Below are 21,518 nucleotides of genomic sequence, written 5' to 3' on the forward strand. Positions count from 1 at the left end.
TTTGTCAGAATACACAACTACTTTTGATTGTCGGCCAAATGAGAAAGACTGTGTAATTAAAGCATTTACCAGCAGGGCTTAACTAGTCCATGGTAACCAGTATCCACTCACCCGTTTGATGGACTGCACCACCTCGTTCACATGTGATCTGTTCATCTCCATCTTTTTCCTATAAAACAGGATGATTTTAGCTTCAGTGTCAAGCATAATCTTCATCAGACTGGCCACTAGCAGTCGTAGCACCAAAGATGATCGTGTGTTTGGATCAACATCAGCTTTTTTCCTGTTCAACAAACTGTCCAAACCCTCATCAAGCAGCTCTAAGACGATGGTTTGGTGAGAATGATGCTCAATCTGTAAACTCTGACTGGTTGGTAGAGATGTTGATCCATGAACACGTGATCTGAAGATCCTCTCAAAGAGTTGAAATCACTCACTCATCAGTCAGAGTCTTCTCCAGCGTTCGGGCTTCTTGAAACTTCTCCTGTCGTCTCTTGTCCATCCTTTTCTTCAAGTCTTTGTTTTCTCTGAAAAAAAGGAAATCATGGGATATTTTGCGGGACAGTGGTGTCCAAACAACATCAGACCACAATAACTTTGATTAAATGAACTAAACCAAGGACAAAGACATTTTTCAAAGAAAGTCCCACAGGATTGAAGGACATGAGGAGAGCAAATGATGATTTGTGGTTGAACGATCACTTTAATATCTCTTACTTCTCACACAGATCCTTCAGTTTCTTCAGCTGGTTATTCTGACACTCTTCTGCCACAGCCGTCAACTTCTCAACAAGCTACACCGCAAAAGAAAGCCAACATGTATGTAAGCGAACATCTCGCACCGCTGATGTACAGCACACGCTAACGAGACAGGAAACGCAATCTGATTGGCTGACTGCTCAAAATCCAATCAGCAGCTGATGGACAGAACTATGTTTGTTGTGTATGAACGTGTGGAGGCTCAGATGTGTTTAACACCGACTGACTCTTCCTCATGTTCCACATCAGAACAATATTGTTTGTTTCTGTGAATTGTGGGGACTTTCCATAGACTTCTATTACTTTTATACTGACCAAACGATATTTTATATCCTCTAACCCTAACCCTTACAGAAAACCTGTTTGCATTCTCACACTTTCAGATAAACATAATTTACTATTTTTAATCATTTTTTCCCCTCATGGGGACCACAGGCCGCTCTCCACAATGTCAAAAATGTCAGGTTTTACTATCCTTGTGGAGACAGTTGTTCACACACACACACACACACACACACAATCAAAGATACATCAAAATGTATTTTAAAATAAAATACCAAATACCTTAAAAGGTTACTCCACCCCAAAATGAAAATTCTGTCATTAATCACTTACCCCATGTCGTTCCAAACCCGTAAAAGCTTCGTTCGTCTTCAGAACACAATTTAAGATATTTTAGATGAAAACCGGGAGGTTTGTGACTGTCCCACTGACTGCATAGTAAATTACACTGTCAAGGTCCAGAAAAGTACGAAAGACGTCGTCAAAATAGTCCATCTGCCATCAGTGGTTCAACCGTAACGTTATGAAGTGATGAGAATACTTTTTGTACGCAAAAAAACCAAAAAATTTCATCTCCTCTGCATCAGCGTAGCGCCATTTTGGAGAATGCTGGACGCAAACTGCGTACGATCTTCTGTGTCAGCCGCGCTCTGAAAGGCTATTACCTTGAAAGGCTTTGTCTTTATAATAGAGAAATTAGTTGCCCTATTAAATTATTGTAATGCTCAGACAACTTGCAAAATAGTAAAACCAACATGACAAAGAATCGTGAATTGTGATATTCCTAAAAAAAAAAAAAAAAATCATGATATGATATTTTTTCCATATCGCCCACCCCTACTGAGCAGGCACCAATCAGAGGCCGCGTTTTTATGATGTCATCATGTAGACTTCTTACAAAGTATTTTACAGTATTTTAAAACTACAAAAATACAAAACACTAAAGTATTTTGATACAAAATATGAAGCCATTTTCTTCAACCCTATCAAATACAAATTAAAGAATCCTATTTTATATTTGAAATATGTATTTGAAATACATGTATCATAAATACTGCCCATCCCTGTACTGAGCTGTTACAAATCAAATGAAATCACTACAATCTTCATCTTTGCGCTGCAGAAGTGGCACAGAAGTCTCATCTGAATTGGTACATATTGTTGACATTAGTTTAAAAAAAAAAACAACTTTTGAATATTAAAAATCGTTTTAAATATGCAAATTAAAACTGCAGTAGGCTAGGTGGTGGCAGATCACTTAAAGAGTGAGTCATGGAATCATTTATTCAACCGATTCATTCAAAGCTGAAATAGGAATCTGAAATGTAATTCACTTAATATTGACTTTTTGTTTGTTGAATGTTTGTATAAAATCGATATCATGTTTGCAGTCACGCTCATGTTTGTGAAAATAGCTTTCTTGCTCTTGTGATATTAGATCTCATACATATTTTTCGCAATCATATCTTGAATTTTTTGGGCATTTGAATTAATTTTAGGGACATTTTTTTTACACAATTCCCCATTAAATTCTGACCTGACAGCATTTTCAAAAGAAATCAAATTAGAAGGAAGTTATTAAGTTTTGCATTCATTCACAGTAATGATGTTAACAAATAAATCAGACAATGGACCAGTAATTTAGTGATATCCCTGCAGCTGTGATCTGAGTCCTCTTAGTCCCAGTCTCTAGCACTACAACACTATAATTTAGTGACAAAATGTTGGAAAAGCAGCCACGTTTGTTGGCAAATGATTAGTTGTGATTTGTGCGGGTTCAGGTTCACATAGTAATCACTTTATTTGATAGTGGTTATGGGAGTAATCAGTAGCGGTTACCAGTTTGACGTGCTCTCGTTTGAGGTATTTCTCGCTGTAGAACTGCTCCTGTCTGAGAGCGAGGAGCTGCCGCTGCTGCTGCTCCTTCAGTTCACTCAGTTTCCCACATCTCTCCTGCTCCAGCGCCAGCAGATCCTGATCCTGATCCGACACGCTCCTGTGGGAACACGACCCATCAGACGCCAGGAACCGAGCGGACGGCAGAGCCAGTCTCAGAGAAACTCACCTCTTCTGCAGAGCAGACCTGCGCCGGAGGAACTCGCTGTGCTGCTGCTTCTGTCTGGATGCGTGTTCGTTAATCAGCTCGTTCGTTTTCTTGTTGTGTTTCCTCATGAGTTCCTTTAGTTCTTTGTACTGCCTCTTCTGCTCCCGCAAATATCCCTTCATCTGTTTCAGTTCATCTACAGTCTGAGCGTCCACCTCTGTCACACACACACACAGCGAAAAATAGTGATATAGCCTCATATGATTACTGAACTTTAAAAAGGCAATGATTTAATGTAAATTAGCACAGATGAGAAGAAAGGCCGGAGCGAGTGAAAGAGACGCACTGAAATAAAACACACACTCGTCACTAGAAGCAGAAATGCAGCTGTTACCCCGGTAACCCTGTAAACAAAGCAGCTGCGCTACTTTCTGAACTGTGTCAATGTTTCAGTCATTTAGATATTTATATTCACTTTAGTCTTCACCATAGCACCAAATAATTAATACTTAAAGACTTAATGAGCAGTTTACTTTCAAACATTTTTGTAACGGAGCCGACGAGACGTGAGGCGTACGGATCCATGTGCAAGCTTTTATTTAGTAACACAGACAAACACAGGCAGAGTCAAACATCAGCAAACAGGTATGTTGAGGACAAGACACAAGAGTATTCCGAGGGCATGCGTGGGTCATCGATTGGCGAACAATATCCAAAGGGCTTGACAAAGGGGTAATCCGAGTACACAAGCAATAATCAAAAACACAGATAAACAGGCTTGGCAAGACTAAGATCAAGAAACTAGGAAGGCTCCGTAAAGTAGCTATCAGCAAAGACTGTGATTCACACTAGACAATACTCGGCCGCAAGGAAGAGGAAGTCCATGGTTTATGTAGTGTGTGTGTGATTGTGTGATAGTTCTCAGGTGTGAGCGTGTGATTAGTGAAATGGCTGCTGTGAAATGTAGTCCGGAGTAAATGTGAAACAGTCTGTGCAATGTGAGCCTGCGTACTATTTAGGGCAGATAGGGTGGGTAGTATGCACATTGGGGCGCAGGGTGAGAGTCAGTGTGATGGAGGAGTGACCTCTGGTGGCGAGCGAATGGAAGTCCATGGACCGGATTCGTGACAATTTTCTTTTACTCTAACCTAATACATGGCCTATAATATATATTGACTGATTCGTTATTATTGTTTGGTAACACTTAGCAGGTTCCATTAACATGAGTTAACTACATTAGTTAACATGAAATAACAATGACTGCATTTATTAATCTTAGTTCATGTTAATTTCAACTTTTGATAATACATTATAAAATCAAAAATTGTGTCTGCTAATATTATTCAATGGAGCTAACATTAACTAACAATAAATAGTTGTATTTTTATTAATCAACGTTAACAAAGAATATTAACTACTGCAACAATTAGCTATTGTACATTGTTAGCTAATGTTAACCTGCTTTAACTAATGTTAACTAATGGGACCTTATTGTAAAGTGTTACCTATTGTTCTTTCCTTCTTTTGAACGTTAATCTGTTGCACTCTAATCTTTTTTTTTTTTTTAATAAAGCCTTTTAGTTCCCAATTCCAGTCCTCGCGCCTCCTTGCTCTGCATATTTCGTATGTATCTCTTATCACGTATGGCGTTTGTTCTATTCGACCGTAAGTGCCCTGCGAAGTGGGCATCACTGGATATTCCGCCATGATTCCTGTTTGAAATGAGTGTATATGTTCCGTACAAAGGGCATTAAAGTGTGCGAGACGTTAATTGGGACTGGAATTGGGAACCGCTGCGCTATTGTGATAAAACCATATACCGTGACAAAAGCTTCAACGACTATTGTGAAAATGTTATACTGTCAACATACCTAATGCACATACAATTTAATAGTACTATAAATAATTACATAATTAGCCTATTAAATAGAGTCTGAAGCAAAATTATTTAAAAACCTTGTGTACTTTCTGTATTCTGAAACTAATTATATCCCCTAATTAAGATAAAAAACATAATTTGAAAAATTTGCATTGCGCCCCTAAGTTTTTCAACTTAGGAGCACCCCCTCCCCCAAAGCTGTAAACCTAACACTGGATCTCTTTAAAACATTTGAGAAGTTCTCAGAACTAAGGGGAATGTAAATCTGAGTATCATATAGCACTGATATGAAATATTATATTTCCTCATGATAGAACCCAAGAGGAGCATATACAAACAGAATAAAATAGGACCCAAAAGGGATCCTTGAGGTACCCCATATGTGAGTGGTGCGAAAGGAGAGGATGAATTTCCAATCATCACCTATACTGATTTATCAGAGAGATATGAAGAGAACCAATCTAATGCCAATCTATTTGATCTGAATAATGACTCTATTGTCTTCTGTAGAGCTGCTTTACAGCTGAAACTGAATTTGCTTCATAACTGATGAATTTTGCAACATGAACACTTTACGTTACGTTCCTGTTTATTACTGTGAAGCAGCTTTGAAACAATCTGTATTGCATAAATCGCTATAGAAATAAATGTGATTTAGCTTAAATCTGTACATGAAGAGATCCTCTGATGTACTTGAGACGCTCACATCATCGTTTATGACGTGTTTACATGCATCTGAGATAAGGTAATCAGAGACGGATGTGAACCTCAGAGACGTACCTGTTAAAACACTCTGGACCACATCCTCAGACTTCACAGCAGGTTTGACCGACCCTGAAACACATACACACAGATGATGCCGTCCTGATTCTACATGTGAATGCAGCATTAAAGCGCAGCCGCTGGAAGCGCGTCACGCACCTGAGGATGAAGTCTGGTGACTGACCACGGATGATTTGGGCGAGATGCTGTCATGGTTCAGCCCGTTCTCTGCGGCGGGTTTTGGGTCAGTCTTGACCTCTGACACAGGATCTCCACGGCCATTGACCTGCTTCAAACACAAGCATATAGAGATCTACAGATGAATACCTGAATCCTGGACTGTTGCTAAGAACAGCTCACAGAAAACCAAGATGAAGTTTCTAAATGAAGCTTTAATCAGTTAATTCTGCATCACACGTATAAAACTACGACATAACGACCAAAAAACACCATACCTGCATGGCTGGCCAGAGCGTGTAAACATACCGCTGGTAGCCCACCCTCAGCATGACTAAACTAATACTAGTCAACTGGTCAAAGACTAGTTTGCGGCTGACAGCTCACAAGCGTTTGACTCGCTGCAGTTTTATAAGCAGACACCGGCCTGCAAACGCTGCACAAACGGTTGATAGCGGATCATGTTGATTCAGCTTGACTGCTTGAGTGAGTGAGAGAGAGAGAGAGATGCTCTCAGATCCAAAATCAGGATGTAAACGGATATTATATTTCTTATTTCAATCCGTTCTCAACTGATTTGTATCAAAGAACCTGCATTCTCACAGTCCTGGAAAATCTGGATATGTTGAATCTTAAATTGCGATTTCTAGGGCTGGAAAGTTAATTGAATTTTCATGTTATGTCAAATTATGTCTTGCTTAGATAAACCTTATCCAAGAATTTACTGTGAACCTTAAAGCACATTAAGCTGTTGACACTTCTTGAATTACAGAATGCCATTCTTTTCATTTCGGTTATTTATTGTTTTTTAATTGTTTTAACCTATTACCAGTCCTACTTTCTGTGCAGTAAAAAAGCTTTGCCATTACAACTTTAGTACTAGAAATGTCTGCGTTTTTATGAGGAGCCTTCACATGTTTAGAGGCACTAAATAAATTAAGAGATGCTCCTGAGCATGTGCTGACTCAGAGAACACGCCTGTCACCATAGAGACACAGACACGCCTGACAACCCCTCCCCCACCCCCAAGAACTGAACAACACGCAACACTCTCTCTCTTACACACACACACACACACACACAGAAACAAGTCCCCCACTTCACAAACACAAAGACTTGAACATCAAAAGGACAAACAGAGGTAGTTAATAGACCTTAATGCTCAGAGGACTAGTCAATGCATGTCTTGAGTTAACAGCTGCTATTAGTGATGTACTGCAAATCATAAACACAAGAGGATCATTCATCTTTAAAAGCAATTTTTAATTAAATATAAATTCCCAAATTTCTCCCAACTTAAAATCTCAATCAGTTACAGTCTCTCACTCTTGTTTTAAAGTTTGGTTTTCTTACATAGACCATATTACAGCGCCCCTCTGGTGAAAACACGCTATTGCAGGATGTGACATCAAACAGCTGTTCAACAACAAAACTATTTCTATGCAACAGTTTATGTTGTTTCAGGCCTACGCTGCCCAGAGATTGATCATCATCATCACATAGAGAGCCAGTCGAGCTGCTCGAACAAACAGATCAATGTTGTGCAAGCTTGTTTAGGGTACGAGTTGCTGTGCAATAACAGCTGGACTCACTCACCTCTTCTCTGTCGGTCTCCTGCGCTCCCTCCTCTTGTGTTAGAGCCGCCAGCTGATTGGCTCTCTGCTCCATCAGACTGACGTACAGGATGGGATTGGACAGGGCCTCGATCACATCTGACATGAAACACAGCAGCATCAAAACACCAGAACACTGCTGTCTGCATAATGAGTCTTTAAGAACAAAAACTGAGCAAAAGCTACAGAAGTGTGCAAGTATAAAGAAGCAGTGATTTATCACTGACTCTGACAGCCAAGTTTATATGAGCCTCTTTTTTGGCCCTTGTACCTGCAAAGGTGTCTGGGACGTAGTCCTTGACCTCAGTGTAGACGAAGACGGACGGAAGTGTCAGCGTCTGGTTCTTCTCGCTCCTCAGACTGATGTAATGATATCCTGCAGCAGAGAGACGTGCACTTTAATGACCACGATCTGTCCTCGTGCACTTTCGCATCCAGAGAAATCAAGCGGATACTTGCCGGGTCGGATGGCACATACTGGGATGATGCGATGGCCGATAAATTTCCCATTGTCTTCATACACGGCTATCCTCAATGACGCCAGCGTGGGAAGAACCACCTGAAACATACGGCTCATCAAAATCAAAGTGTTTGATGGAGAATCTGCCTGATGGTTCAGTGCTCGTCACTGAAGACGTACTCTTTTGAAGACCACTGGATCTTCATCCCACACCGGATTGTTGGCATTGCCTTGAGATGTCTTGGTCTTAAATGCTTTCCGTTTGGTGTCCACCGGCAGGCCGAACATTTCCACCTCCACGTAAACACCGACTCTCTTATCGGACAGGAACTGACCGGATATGATCTGAGAAAGACAGAAATCTTATTTGACACGGCAGAAGCTGCCAGATAGTCACTCTCATCTGCTGGATTTGACCGAATCTGTGAATGAACATCTGGATGTTTGGGACTTACGCCGAGTTCACACTGCACGATTTTAGCAACACTGCAAAAAATTATAATCTTACTTAGTATTTTTGTCTTGTTTTCTAGTATAAATATATAAAAATTATTGAATCGAGATGAATTTACTGTACAAGTAAAATCACTCAAGATTATGGGCCAATCATACACCCGGCACAATGTGGCGCAAGTGTTTTTGCTAGTTTCAGGCCAACATGCAGTTCTCATTTTCCCGTCCTGTGCTGCGTTGTTTAAGTCGCAAATGCATTTGCGCCCATTTGTGCGCCCATGGGCATGCTGGTCTAAAAAAGAGGCATGTTGCTATTTTGAGAGACTGAAAATAGACTGCGCCGTAGACCAAATCAAACCTGGTCTAAAGTCAATGGCGCAATATTTTTTTTTGTTATTTAAAGAGTGCGTTAGTAGAATATGTGCCTATAGGTGGGTCCAGAACGTGCGTTCACTTTGCTTATTACACACACAGGGATGCGCGGAAGCACACAAATATGCCCAATATTAAAAATGAACGGATTACAATGTAAAAGAATATTAATGTATTGGCTACATAAATATAAAAATGTCATACATGTCATAATGGATAGTCATGGCATGTATCAGAACGAGGCTACCTATTTGCTCGCACATGAGCAGATCCGTTTGCTCTCTGGAGACGCGTTCAGTCTGTGCGTCTTAACATTTCACTGTTTAAATAGTGAATCCGCCATGGCGTGAGCGCAACTCACTCTTAAAGGGAATGGGAGATGAGACTCTGATTGGTTTATTGCATGTTATGCCCAAAAACACACCCATTACTCATTAAGAGAATAGGGACAACCCTTTTAGACCACGTGCCAGGAGCACCAACTGTTTTTCCCGTCATATACTAGCAGTGGATTCAGAAACGTCCTAAGTGCACCTGCGCCGTGTGCTTTAGACCATGTGCTTAGATCGTTAAAATAAGGCCCATTATGTCTTATTTTCTATGAAAAAATTATTTTGAATTAAGATTATTTTTATTTATAAGATTATTAATTTTGATAATTTTCTTTTGAAAACAAGACTTAATATCTTAAATCATTTTACTTGTTAAGTAAATGTATCTTGATTCAAGAATGTTTAGATATTTCTACTAGAAAACAAGACAAAAATACTAAGAACTTTTTTGTGACTGCAGCAACTGCCCCTCTACTGGTGTGATCTTCAAAATCATACAGACTTCATTAGCCTGGTAATACCAAACTCTGCGAAGCTTTGCTTCGTAGACAGAGTCTGGAAGGGCATACTTGACAAGCGTTTGCTTTCTCGTGGGGGTGCTTGTCTGAAGTTTAAAATCATTGGTGTACCCGTAAGCCAATCACAAAGCGTTTGGTTATGATGTATGTTATGTGCCCGCTCAGCCGCCTTGAACTTCCGCTGTAAACACAGGCATGCGGCGAAAACAAAACCATCGAGCGAAATACCGGATTGAAGATGGCTGTGAATGACTTTTGCAGATTATGTGAAGTAAATCTACGCATCCACAATTATCGCCTTGTGATAATTGGCCTCCCCAACTTTGGCCTCCCCAGTTTCTCGCTGACGATCGGTAACAGTTGATAAATTAAACTTCTCCCAAAACCTGTCGGGAGTAGGGCCACAACATCACCTCCATTGAAAATGTGAACCAAACACTCTTCTTGTTCAGGCTTCAGTTGGCAAATGCTGGGAATATTCTCCACAACAGAGCGAATAGCATCCCGTGTCTCCATGTCAGCTGTCGTTTTAGATTTCCCTCACCTAAACTACAATCTTAAATTCGGCGCTTAGCGTCTACGTCACGTCTCTCAGCCCGCCCTCTGTTCGTTGGTTGGCCGGCTGCTGCAGAGCCGGAGATAAACTGGGAGCTGGTTTGCGAAGAGAAAGCGAGACTGAAATTGTACGAAGTACGAAGTACAGAAGTACGAAGTCTGACGTAGTCAGGCTAAGACTTCATACTCATACAAGCGAAACAGCTCCTTTTCTTTAAAGTGCTAATTGAGAAGTATATTTTTGAATGACGTAATTAAACCTGTCAAATAAAATTTTCTCTTGCGATGACCCAAAACACAATGGGCTGCAAACTTCAACTGATTAAGCCTCTACATCCATTTTCTTTGATTTAATTCAGACACGAGCAGAAGGGACGGCTTCAGACTCACCTTCACAGATAGCGTGTGTGCTACGATTCCGTCTACTGTATTCTGAGTGAACGGGTCAAACTGTTTGTCCGTCCGTCGCATGAACTCTGGCTTCAGTCTGTAGCCACATTTCCCGTTGTACTCAAATATGCCCAGATTCAGCTGCATGGGCAGATCTGCCAATCACACACAGACCGAAATCAAGCACATTAGTGCTAATACATGACCAAACCAATCAATAATCAGGACTGTGCGCTGCGATGGAGATGCACAGAGAAAAGTGCATTTCTATAAACTAAACCCATCTGAAAGAAACTTTATATTGCATGTTTTAAAGAAACTCATAGTTTGATGTGGCTTTGCCTTATCCAAGCTCATCCAACAGCCTTCACAAAGTTAAAAACTAACATGACAGTTCAATGATTAAACTTCAGCTTTAAGTCTTTGGCGAACCGTTGCTTCTGTTTCAATGTCTGGTCTGTGATAATAGAGAACAATCTCTATCTCACTGTTGAAAAAAACAGCACAAGCTGGTTAGGGATGTTCTGAAGCATGGCAGCTGGTTTGAGCTGGTTTAAGTTGGTCATGTGCTGGTCCTAACTAAGCAACTAGCTCCTGCTCAGGACCAGCTCAAAAGAGCTGCCATGCTTCAAAACATCCCTAACCAGCATATGCTGTGTTTTTCAGCAGGGCTCACTGCATGCGCTGATGATGATGATGATGATGATGCATTGAGCGCAGACGCGAGCTGAAGGTACCTATGGTCTGGAAGTTCAGAGCGACCAGCTGACATCCGGCGTTCCAGAAGACCTGAGGCATGTAGTTCGAGGAGTCGACTCGAGTTCCTTTGGGATAAATTCTGCTCAGCTGCAGTTTATTATACCTGCATGAAGGAGTTAAGTATCTCTAGCAAAAGACAAAAGAGCTTCACGATTTTACATCTTTTGTGTTCATTTGATTTGAAAGAATCCCCCATCTGCAAAAGTGCAATAAAAACAAAAGATACTCAACGAACTCCACCGGCGATTCTTTGAGCAGCTCCAGTGCTTTGGTCTCCACAAACGACGACATTTCATAACTTCGATCGATTTCTGTGGCAAACGAACAAGAGGAGTTACTGATGTTACAGGGCCGCTGCGTCAAACACATCTCAAGAACAGACTGACTTACTTTTGCACGCCTCGAAGGAGTTGAATTTAACAGGCTGAATGTAGTTGACTAAGTTGGACATCTCCTCTGTGGCAAAGGCTTCATTTACCGTCCCCTACAGACAGCAGAGACACGTGTCACTCCAGCAAACTCTGAGAGGAATAACCATAGATCCCCATTCAGAAAATGATCTCAATCTTGACCAATGACAAATCTCGACACACTCAGAGATGAAATCGGCACCGGCCATCTGATGCGCTGCCGTGACGCTCATTCAGCAGCGACAGACACTATCAGGTTAAATACAACACTTATGATATAATGCTGAGGCCTCAAGCTGAGGTGTTTCATCATATCAGTGCATGTAATATCAAATCATGAATTCAGTATCTCGTATGGAAACAAATGTTGAGACGAGTATTATTACACCCAGTGCTGGGAAAGTTAGTTTTAAAAGTAATGCATTACAATATTGTGTTTCTCCCTAAAAAAGTAACTAATTACATTACTTAGTAACGTTTTATGGAAAGTAATGCAGTACTTTACTTTTGAGTTACTTTTTAATTCTGGGCAGGTCTTGCTTGTTTGTTTTTAATATAAAAAAGTTATTTTACAAATGTAAAAGCCCTTTCACACCCAAAGTGAAGTGAATACGTCTCAGACTGAAGTGAATGTAGTTTCACGTCTGTACAGTAGAGGACGCTCAAACTAATCACATGAAGAATATGACTCAGGAGAAGAAAGTTCAACTCTATTCAGCAATAACTAAAATCAAACACAAACGTGTCATTTCTGCTTATTAGTATGGCTGAATTGCATCATCGAAGGTCAGTAGCAAAGACATTGGTTTACAAAAATGGGATTAAATACATAAATTATATTTTTCTTATTTAACATATTTAATTATTGCAGGTTTGTATAATATTCTGAGCTTGTATTTGACTGTTTTTATTGATTGTGAGGAACACTGAATGTGTTTTTGTGCAGTGAGATGAATAAATACATGCTGATATTTAGTCTAGAACTACAGTAAGATCATGTTCACACACAACGCTCTGCACTTACTCCTGATTTCTCTCAACACCAGAGCTGTCAGTCAATACATGAGCAACAAAGTAACTGGAAAAGTACCTATTTGAAAAATATTTCCTTCTAAAGTAAAAAGTAATGCGTTACTTTACTATTTACTAACTAGTTATTAGTTAAAAGTAATCTGATTATGTAACTTGTGTTACTTGTAATGCGTTACCCCCAACACTGATTACACTCTTTAAAACTACTGTGAATGGAGAGTATTTACTGCAGGGTTCCTCAAATCTTGCCCTGGAGGGCCAATGCGCTTGAACTCCAACCCTGATCAAACTCACATACCTGGATTTCCTAGATTTGAGGATCCCTGATTTACTGAGATCTGATGCTGTGCTGCACTGAAACACCACTAGATGGCACTCCACACACACACACACACACACACACACACACATGTCTGGTTTGCTATCCTTGTGGGGACTCTCCATAGGCGTAATATACAGACCGTATATTCTATTGTCCTACACCTAAACCTACACCTAAACCTACACCTAAACCTACCCCTTACAGGAAACTACAGGCATTTTTAGATTTTCAAAAAACTTCATTCTGTGTGATTTATTAGCTTGTTCACCCGCGACACAAGTCCCCATGAGTCTGTGTGTATTCAGGTTTAAGTCCCCACCAGAATAGAAAAACAGGTACTCTCTCTCTCACACACACACACACACACACACACACACACACACACACACACAGGAAGTATCCTCATAAACCAAGGGTGACTTGACTTGACACACACATCACATGACAATTGTGTGTTTAATTCTTAGGAAAATCAAACCTGCATGACTTCATTTCTTCTGTGAAACACAAAAAGATAATTTGAAGGTTTGTTGTTCCACAGAATAAAGTCATACAGGTTTGAACAACATTAAGTCAAGTCAAGTCAAGTCACCTTTATTTATACAGCGCTTTTATCAATACAGATTGTGTCAAAGCACTTAACAGTATCAGATTGGAGGATAGAATGTCAGTAATGTATAATGATAAGATTAAACACTCAATTTTCAGTTAAAGGCATTTCATTATTGAATTGAAACATTAGGGAGAGTAAATTGACAACTACAAATAGTTTTGTATCTCAGGTACCAACAATCACTGGAATAAACAGATTTAAACAATCATATGTCACACGGCTCCTGCAGGAAGAACAAAGGTAACCCATGAAACACATGAGAGACACACAGCATGTAAACGTTCACTCACCTCATCCATGGACTTCTTACTTTCATCGTTATCTTCATCCGCATCACTCTCTGCGTCCGCTTCCCCTGATGAACACGCGACACAGACCGACGTCACTAAACAGTCTGAGAAGCGTGGCTCATTTCACCTGCTTCAAGTTCAATCACAAACCTTTGTCATCCGCCACACATGCGTTATTAAATAGCGACCCAGTCGTTTTATCAATGGACCTCATTCCCTGCAATCTTCTTTCGCCTCTCTCGTTCCCATCTGCATGAGCGCTGTCTGGTGTCTCCTGATGTATGGACCCTGTTACAGAACACATGTGTGCTTTATTCTTCACAGTGACTGGCTAGTGTCTGCCCTGACCCACAGAGACCGGGAGAAACACCAACTAAGGCTGTAATTAACCACTGAGGACTATAAAACTGAGAACGAGTGCCGTGCAGAACTTGCATTGAAACACGACAGATCTTTTTGTGATGTGCATGCGAGTGAAACGGATTATTATCGAGAAAAACACTCAACTTGGTCTCACACTCAAAAATTAAAAAAGCTCTACCGACAAACCAAGACAAAATAACCTCCTCAGCGGGAAAGACAAGACAAACAGACAAACAAAAAAACCAAACAGCACTCATGTGAGGAGCCAGTGTTTGCACTGAAGCTTGTTGGTCAGCAGAGGGCAGCGAGAAACCGAACACAATCACCGCTGACCAGCGTCAGAAACTTGACTTCAGTTTACAAACACATCAGCCGATGGGAATCCTACAGCGCTTACAGACGGCAATATAGCAGCTTTATTAGCTGATGAAAAGGATCTCAAACACGCATGTGAAGGATCTGGTATCAGAAGAGTCCTAAAGGAGAAACACACTCGTGAATGTTATGCACAGCAGGTCAACAGCATTAGTGCTCTGGTCACATGGACATTACTGAAGACACTCCGAATGCGGCACAGTTTGACTCTGAAGACTGCGGAGGAGGTCCACACCTGCGCTGGGAGACGAGGGCTCGCACAGGCTGGACGTGTCACTGCAGGTATTGGACGTTTGCTCTGAGAGCTTCTTCTTGGTGCTGCCGTCGGCTTTGTGGGAATTCTTCTTATTCTTGATGAGGATTTTGCCCATCAGGTCCACGGGGCTGGGCAGAGGAACACCAACCTCCAACTGCAAAACAAAGACCCCAAAAAACATGTGTCACTAACTGACATGCATGAACCCTGCGTCTCAAAATGATCATTTTATAGGTTAGAACAAACAAAAACTCTTCTGCGGTTTGAAAAAAGCACAAGTTGTGTTTACCAGCATTAATAATGCATGACGAGAGAAATCACAAGGAAGAGAAACAATGAAGAAAGCATGGGAAATGATAATTAATGATTTCAGAGAGAAAACAGTTGATGTTGTAGTTTTTAAAGGAAAAGTAGAGGAAAAATCATCACTGGACCCTCATATCCATCCTGTTTTTTTCAATGTTTATGTTTCCATTTATTTAGAGTCATATGGTGCAAAAAAAAAAAGATGGGATGAAGTATTAAAAATGGAATTGATAATATTATATAGAGCTTTGCAACTGAATTTAAATGGCAGTATGGATGAGTGTCTGTGAATATTAAATATTAAACTTACGCTGCTATGTAAACGTGAAGTCTGTGTGAAGTCTATTACACACACTGAAACACACGTGTGACACTCATCTGCACGTTACTCCATGAACACATGAACTTCATCATCATCACTTCACCAGCATTTCATTTGAGAAAACTATCGGCAGATATGCACAGAAACTCAAAGCTCTTCACTACAACCCACCAAAATAAAGTTCTGCTTTGTAACTTGAAGAAATTGTGATAGCAATAGAGTACTATTTTTAATAAAGCAGTAATTAAAAAAAAAAAAAAATACTGCTGTACAGCACTCATGTACAATGTTTTGTAGTAAAGAAATTGTTATAATTTCATTTGATTAGGTTTAAAAATTTTATTAATTAAATTTATTAGAAAAAAAAAAAAAATTCATAAGGCCCTACATATGCCAAGTGTTCCTGGTCACATGATTCATTATATTTATTTTATCATCTCTCACATCTGATTTGTGACTATTTTTGACTGCACACAGAAAGTGCTACTGCGAGAGGCTTTTTATGACACCAAAGTGCTATTTGTGTTTACATGCAGACTGTTCAAAAACCTGTAAGAACGTCACTTATGTGTTTACATGAGCACACAAAGCCCAGCAGAGATCGAGGTGTTAAACCTTTTTCACTTATTTCCCATAAAGAAGTTACAAAATGGCCTTCGTATGACTCCAGTTCACCGGCTCATGGAGAAGAAAGACTCGAGGAAACAACACTTGCTGATGGGTCGACATTAACATGACAGAAGGACTGTGACTGATCAGTGTGTGTGTGTGTGTGCGTGTGTGATCTGTTTTCACTCACAGGGTATTTCTCTAGTGAGTCTGTGAGCAATGCTTCTCCAAATATTGATCGGCAATACTCGGCCATCTTTGCCTGCTGTTTGGGACTAAAACACAGTACAAACGTGAGAGATACTGAGGAATAAAGCGACTCTTCAACAGATGCAGGACTCCAGTGCTGCCATTACATTCTGAATGAAACATTCTATCAATACAAGTTTAAAAAAGACTGAAATGATCTACAGTGTAAAGTATAAATGAAGTCTGCGCATCAAGCGCTTCAAGATGAATTAATATGCTAAAGTTTAATTTATTGTTAGAGGTTTAGAACAAACCCTGAGCAAAATGTTTCAGAGGAACATCATCTCACACCCACACACACACACGCAAACACTCATACACACACACACACACACACACACACACAATGTTAACTGTAACAACATCCTGTGAGTAAAGCTCAAAATACTTGTATCATTTATGTTGCTCCAAGAAAAAAATTTGACACTTACGAGTCCACATGGTTCTCAAAGGACAGGATGACAGGGAACGAAGACGTCTTGAAGGCACTCTCTGCGATGGCCTCAATCACCTCCTAAAAAGCCATCCATTAGTTTACATGCATGGAAATGACACCACAACTGAGGGACAGTCATGATTTTAAAGAATTAGTAAACATTAGGTGTGCAATGGATGTTTTCTCTGTTTATTCGATCATTCTTGTGCTTCCACAGAGAACGATGAGACATCACGACATACACCAGATAAATGTTTTCTGGTACACTGGATCACTATTCTTCATCAACAGAATTCAGATTGTGTACACACTAAATTATACCACCACATCTGCTAACCCTAAGAACTTATTCTAATCCATTCAAATATGTTTTTTAATATGTCTCAATTGTATATATTCTCTCTGCCTCTCTCATGCCATCCTTGATGTTCTGCCTTATAGTTCCTAAAGCTCATCTCGTCTGAAGGTTCTACTAAATCTCAGCGCTGGTTCTCTGTTTCTCTACATCCCTGTCAAAACCATCTCATCCTGCTCAAATCCCAAGTCTGCACCTAACAAGGGAGATAAATGCATTTACCTTGAAGAAGATCTCTGAGGTCATGGTGAAGCCGTGTGTAATGATTGGCTCCTCGTCGGCGGTCCGGCCCTTCCAGCAGTCCAGCTCTATACAGCGACAGCCGGAGAGCAGAACCTGCCGGTAAATCTCCACAGATGAGTTTCCCGCCAGCTGACCCGCTGCAGAAAACAACAGAGCACTGGACATCAGGTGGACACTCCATCACAAACCTCTCACTCGTATCTAATGTACTTTCTTTGTGTACTTTCATTGATGGCACTGCAGAAGGAGAGTGTTGCACAACACGTTCATGTTTCATCTGATTTGATCAAGTTTGATCACTAAAATCTTCCTTGTCAAAAGTTGATCAGTCTATTTATTTTGCATTTGTAATGTTGCATGTAAATTGTACAATTTTCATACCATTTCACCTACAATAATAATGCACCTCAGCTGAGAGGAAATGCAATGTGAAGCCTTTAATGAAAGTGGAAAATCAGTCGAATGGTTTATGTTGCAGAAATCCCATTCATTTTGGTCTCCTGAGTGATTATGAACTTCCTGTCTGAATTAGCTAATTGGCAGAACATCTAAATGAATCTAAAAATGCATTAGTGAGATATCTCGAGTTTTATTGCAAAATTAAGTATATTGATTGGAAGTGCTGAAACTGAGTCTAAGTGAAGTACTGCCATTAGCTCAAATGATACTGACATTAATATCTTAATTCTACAACCAAAGTTAAAAAAAAAAAAAAAAACAGCTGGGAGGTTTTTGTCACTCCATCTTCATTCGAACGGCAAATTCTACATGCATTAGCATCTGAAACCACACTGACACCAAATCATCTATTCAAACTACAAATGATAATGAGCTGTGATGTAGGTGTTGTGCGAGGCGTCTGATTGGCTGACCTGTGAGGTAGGTGTTGTGTGAGGTGTCTGATTGGTTGACCTGTGAGGTAGGGTTTGTGCGAAGGCGTCTGATTGGCTGACCTGTGAGGTAGGGTTTGTGCGAGGCGTCTGATTGGCTGACCTGTGAGGTAGGTGTTGTGGGAGGCGTCTGATTGGCTGACCTGTGAGGTAGGTGTTGTGTGAGGTGTCTGATTGGCTGACCTGTGAGGTAGGGTTTGTGTGAGGCGTCTGATTGGCTGACCTGTGAGGTAGGGTTTGTGCGAGGCGTCTGATTGGCTGACCTGTGAGGTAGGGTTTGTGTGAGGCGTCGGATTGGCTGACCTGTGAGGTAGGTGTTGTGCGAGGCGTCTGATTGGCTGACCAGTGAGGTAGGTGTTGTGTGAGGTGTCTGATTGGCTGACCTGTGAGGTAGGTGTTGTGAGAGGCGTCTGATTGGCTGACCAGTGAGGTAAGTGTTGTGTGAGGTGTCTGATTGGCTGACCTGTGAGGTAGGTGTTGTGCGAGGAGTTGATGAAGTAATGCGAGAGCGGCAGTGTCATGTCTTCACTCTGGTCCAGCTTCTCTGGAGGAATAATACTGTTCTCTTCTCCACTCAGATATCTGGCGAAGCCCTCCACCGAGATCTGCCCTGCGCCACAAAACAACCATATCAACAATCCTGTGCATGTTTGCAAACTTTGGCCTGTGCTGGACAGGAGCCTTTAGACCAGTGGATGGCTTCCTTCTTCAAATACTCAGTCCTGCTTCTGGAGATCTACCTTCCCACAAATCCTAGCGCCAGCACCAGAACCAGCTACTGAAGGTCTTCAGGATTACTTGGATCAGTACAGGTACAGTAGATCTATAGGAACAGGAATGAACACCTCTAAACTAATCTAACTCATTTTAAGAATGAATGCAACTGCACCACAGCGTGCTGTGAGCGTTTCCTCGTTAAGATGAAATCAACACATGAGCTCAGCAGAAGTGACAGCTCAGACTGCTGGAATGTCGGCCAGCCGCTTCTCATTCCAGTCCATTTTCTCGGGCTCTGCGGCTCTCAGGTGGAGTCTAGCGCATGCAACATCCCAGCCGTCCCTCTGGCCACTTTACGCTAATTAATCACGCCATGCCCTCTGTAGACTCCCACAGCCTAATTAACACAGTTCTTCCACTGACATCTGAACGGGTTCCCTCTAATGAAGCAGCAAAGGGTGACTTTCATCTCAGCGGAGTGCTCACCTTTCCAGCCTCGTGAGGGAACACCACGGAGGAAGACTTCATTAATGCAGCGCGCTCAGAAATGGAGACGAGGTTCATGAGGACATGGACGACTACAATCCTGCATCTTTTAAACTACAGGTTCTTCGACGGTTCTTTGCAGTGAGTAAGTTCAGCAGAGAAACCTCCTCTGATTCAAGGTTCAGGATACAGCTCTTAACATACACATCTACATTCTTCGCCTGAAAATGTCTCTACAAAAGGCTGTTGATTTATTGATCTTCTTCTTACAGTTAAAAGGGCTCCTTGCCACTTTGATATGTAAATGAGCCTTGTTATGATTGGTGTAGCTCACACTGAATAGCTGTGGGCAGGTCATATATTAATGAGCTCATGGCTATGATGCTGTTTCTGCCATTTAAGTAATAAATATTCAGGATGGACTGGAGAGACGAAGTTTTGGGTTTTGACCATCACAAAACGTCAAACTCTTATTAACTGAACAGCAACCATTCATTTCAACATCATATGAGCATTTTAAATCATCACAGCTTTAATTCAGGGATCAAAGAGCAGAGAGTGGGCGGAGTCTATCTGACTGACAGGTGAATCACCAACCTCTTCGTGAAAGCATGGTGTCAGGCTCGTATTTCTCCACCAATCCCTGCACCTGTTCAGCTTTGAGGGGCGGGTACAGGATCTCGTTCAGACGAGGGTCTCTCTGTTTGTTGTTCAGGAAATCTGTCATCTGCTCTACAGTAAGGTACGGCCGGATCTTAGCGCCGCTGCACATCAGTACACACACACACACACACACAGAGAGAGAGAAAGAAATAACTTTATACATGATGGAGACCTGCAGCTGTAAGAGTCAATTGACAACAGAACATCTAAATGGACTTTTATATATCGTGTGAATTACTTAACACACTTTTCAGGTCTTGTTGTGAACGATTCATTATTATAAGAAAAATAAAAAAAAGTCTTCATAACTTAAGCTCTACCTATGAAACGACTTACACATACAAGTGATGAGTGAACTAGATCAATCCACAGATTGTGAGGCTGGATTTGTTTTCCACCAGAATGCAGAAGGAACTTACATTTCTGAGAAGATCGTATCGATGTCGTTTCGTGGACAAATGTTGTTCAGGAGCTGTCGGTATACGTCAGGTGTAAACATATCCTGAGGAATGGTGTCATTCTGTAGGAAAAAACGAATAATTGTCGAATCAAGCATAATCACAGAGGTTAGAGCAGGATTTTGACCAGTGTTTTTCACCAAGTGGAGTTACTCGTAGCACTGCAAGAACACAAACCAAACGATCAACAAAACTTCTGCTGCCTGTCTGTTAGGACAACATCTCTTATTAAGATGCATCCACATCGCACCTGCTTAAAGCAGTGTTCGAGTGAACAGACCTAGTAAACTGTGAAGCACATGCCAAAGCAACGCGAATCAAATACAATACAGAACACATTGAGAATCGATACTGCAGCAGAATGAAGCATCTTTCCACTGAAGCATTCAGAAAGTGAGTGATAACTGTCGTTTTCTGCTAGAACCTGAAGCTTTTAGCTCTTAGTATAATTATTCAATATAAAAAAGATCATGATGTGTGCTGATCGTTCATTACGTTTGACCGCCGCTGCTCTAAAAAGGGTCAAGTTTTAGCAGAATGAAGCATTTTCTTACTCGTCCCGTCGGCAGGCTGCAGGCCTCCAGAGCATTTTCAACCCGCCGTCTGTCGGCTGAGAACAGACGGAAGATACTGGAAGACAGAACACCACAGACATGTTGAGGAGCGTCTGGTGAATCGGTTTAACATGTGCTTTGTTTTTACCCACTTTTTCACAGGAATCCCACCCTCGGCCGTCAGCTGTAGTGTCAGTCTGGTGTACCTGTGAAG

General features: G+C 41.0%; 1 protein-coding gene across 1 annotated transcript in view; it reads right to left on the reverse strand.

Annotated features, from left to right (window-relative positions):
- The window catches only part of LOC131527426 (1-phosphatidylinositol 4,5-bisphosphate phosphodiesterase beta-1), an 85,871-nt gene that overhangs the window by 11,309 nt on the left and 53,044 nt on the right, over nt 1–21,518 (reverse strand). The window contains exons 6-31 of the mRNA XM_058756515.1: nt 21,457–21,510; nt 21,305–21,380; nt 20,712–20,812; nt 20,227–20,393; nt 18,890–19,036; nt 17,516–17,673; nt 16,934–17,016; nt 16,444–16,528; nt 14,996–15,170; nt 14,173–14,310; nt 14,023–14,087; nt 11,746–11,839; nt 11,582–11,666; nt 11,334–11,458; nt 10,597–10,751; nt 8,157–8,321; nt 7,976–8,075; nt 7,788–7,892; nt 7,500–7,615; nt 5,886–6,015; nt 5,745–5,798; nt 3,107–3,302; nt 2,881–3,037; nt 718–794; nt 438–527; nt 112–169 (exon numbers count right to left, since the gene is read on the reverse strand). Coding sequence (XP_058612498.1) covers nt 112–169; nt 438–527; nt 718–794; nt 2,881–3,037; nt 3,107–3,302; nt 5,745–5,798; nt 5,886–6,015; nt 7,500–7,615; nt 7,788–7,892; nt 7,976–8,075; nt 8,157–8,321; nt 10,597–10,751; nt 11,334–11,458; nt 11,582–11,666; nt 11,746–11,839; nt 14,023–14,087; nt 14,173–14,310; nt 14,996–15,170; nt 16,444–16,528; nt 16,934–17,016; nt 17,516–17,673; nt 18,890–19,036; nt 20,227–20,393; nt 20,712–20,812; nt 21,305–21,380; nt 21,457–21,510 — 2,956 coding nt within the window. The remainder of the gene's footprint in view (nt 1–111; nt 170–437; nt 528–717; nt 795–2,880; nt 3,038–3,106; nt 3,303–5,744; nt 5,799–5,885; nt 6,016–7,499; nt 7,616–7,787; nt 7,893–7,975; nt 8,076–8,156; nt 8,322–10,596; nt 10,752–11,333; nt 11,459–11,581; nt 11,667–11,745; nt 11,840–14,022; nt 14,088–14,172; nt 14,311–14,995; nt 15,171–16,443; nt 16,529–16,933; nt 17,017–17,515; nt 17,674–18,889; nt 19,037–20,226; nt 20,394–20,711; nt 20,813–21,304; nt 21,381–21,456; nt 21,511–21,518) is intronic.

The sequence above is a fragment of the Onychostoma macrolepis genome, chromosome 20 (assembly GCF_012432095.1).
Source record: "Onychostoma macrolepis isolate SWU-2019 chromosome 20, ASM1243209v1, whole genome shotgun sequence".
Taxonomy (NCBI): Eukaryota; Metazoa; Chordata; class Actinopteri; order Cypriniformes; family Cyprinidae; genus Onychostoma; species Onychostoma macrolepis.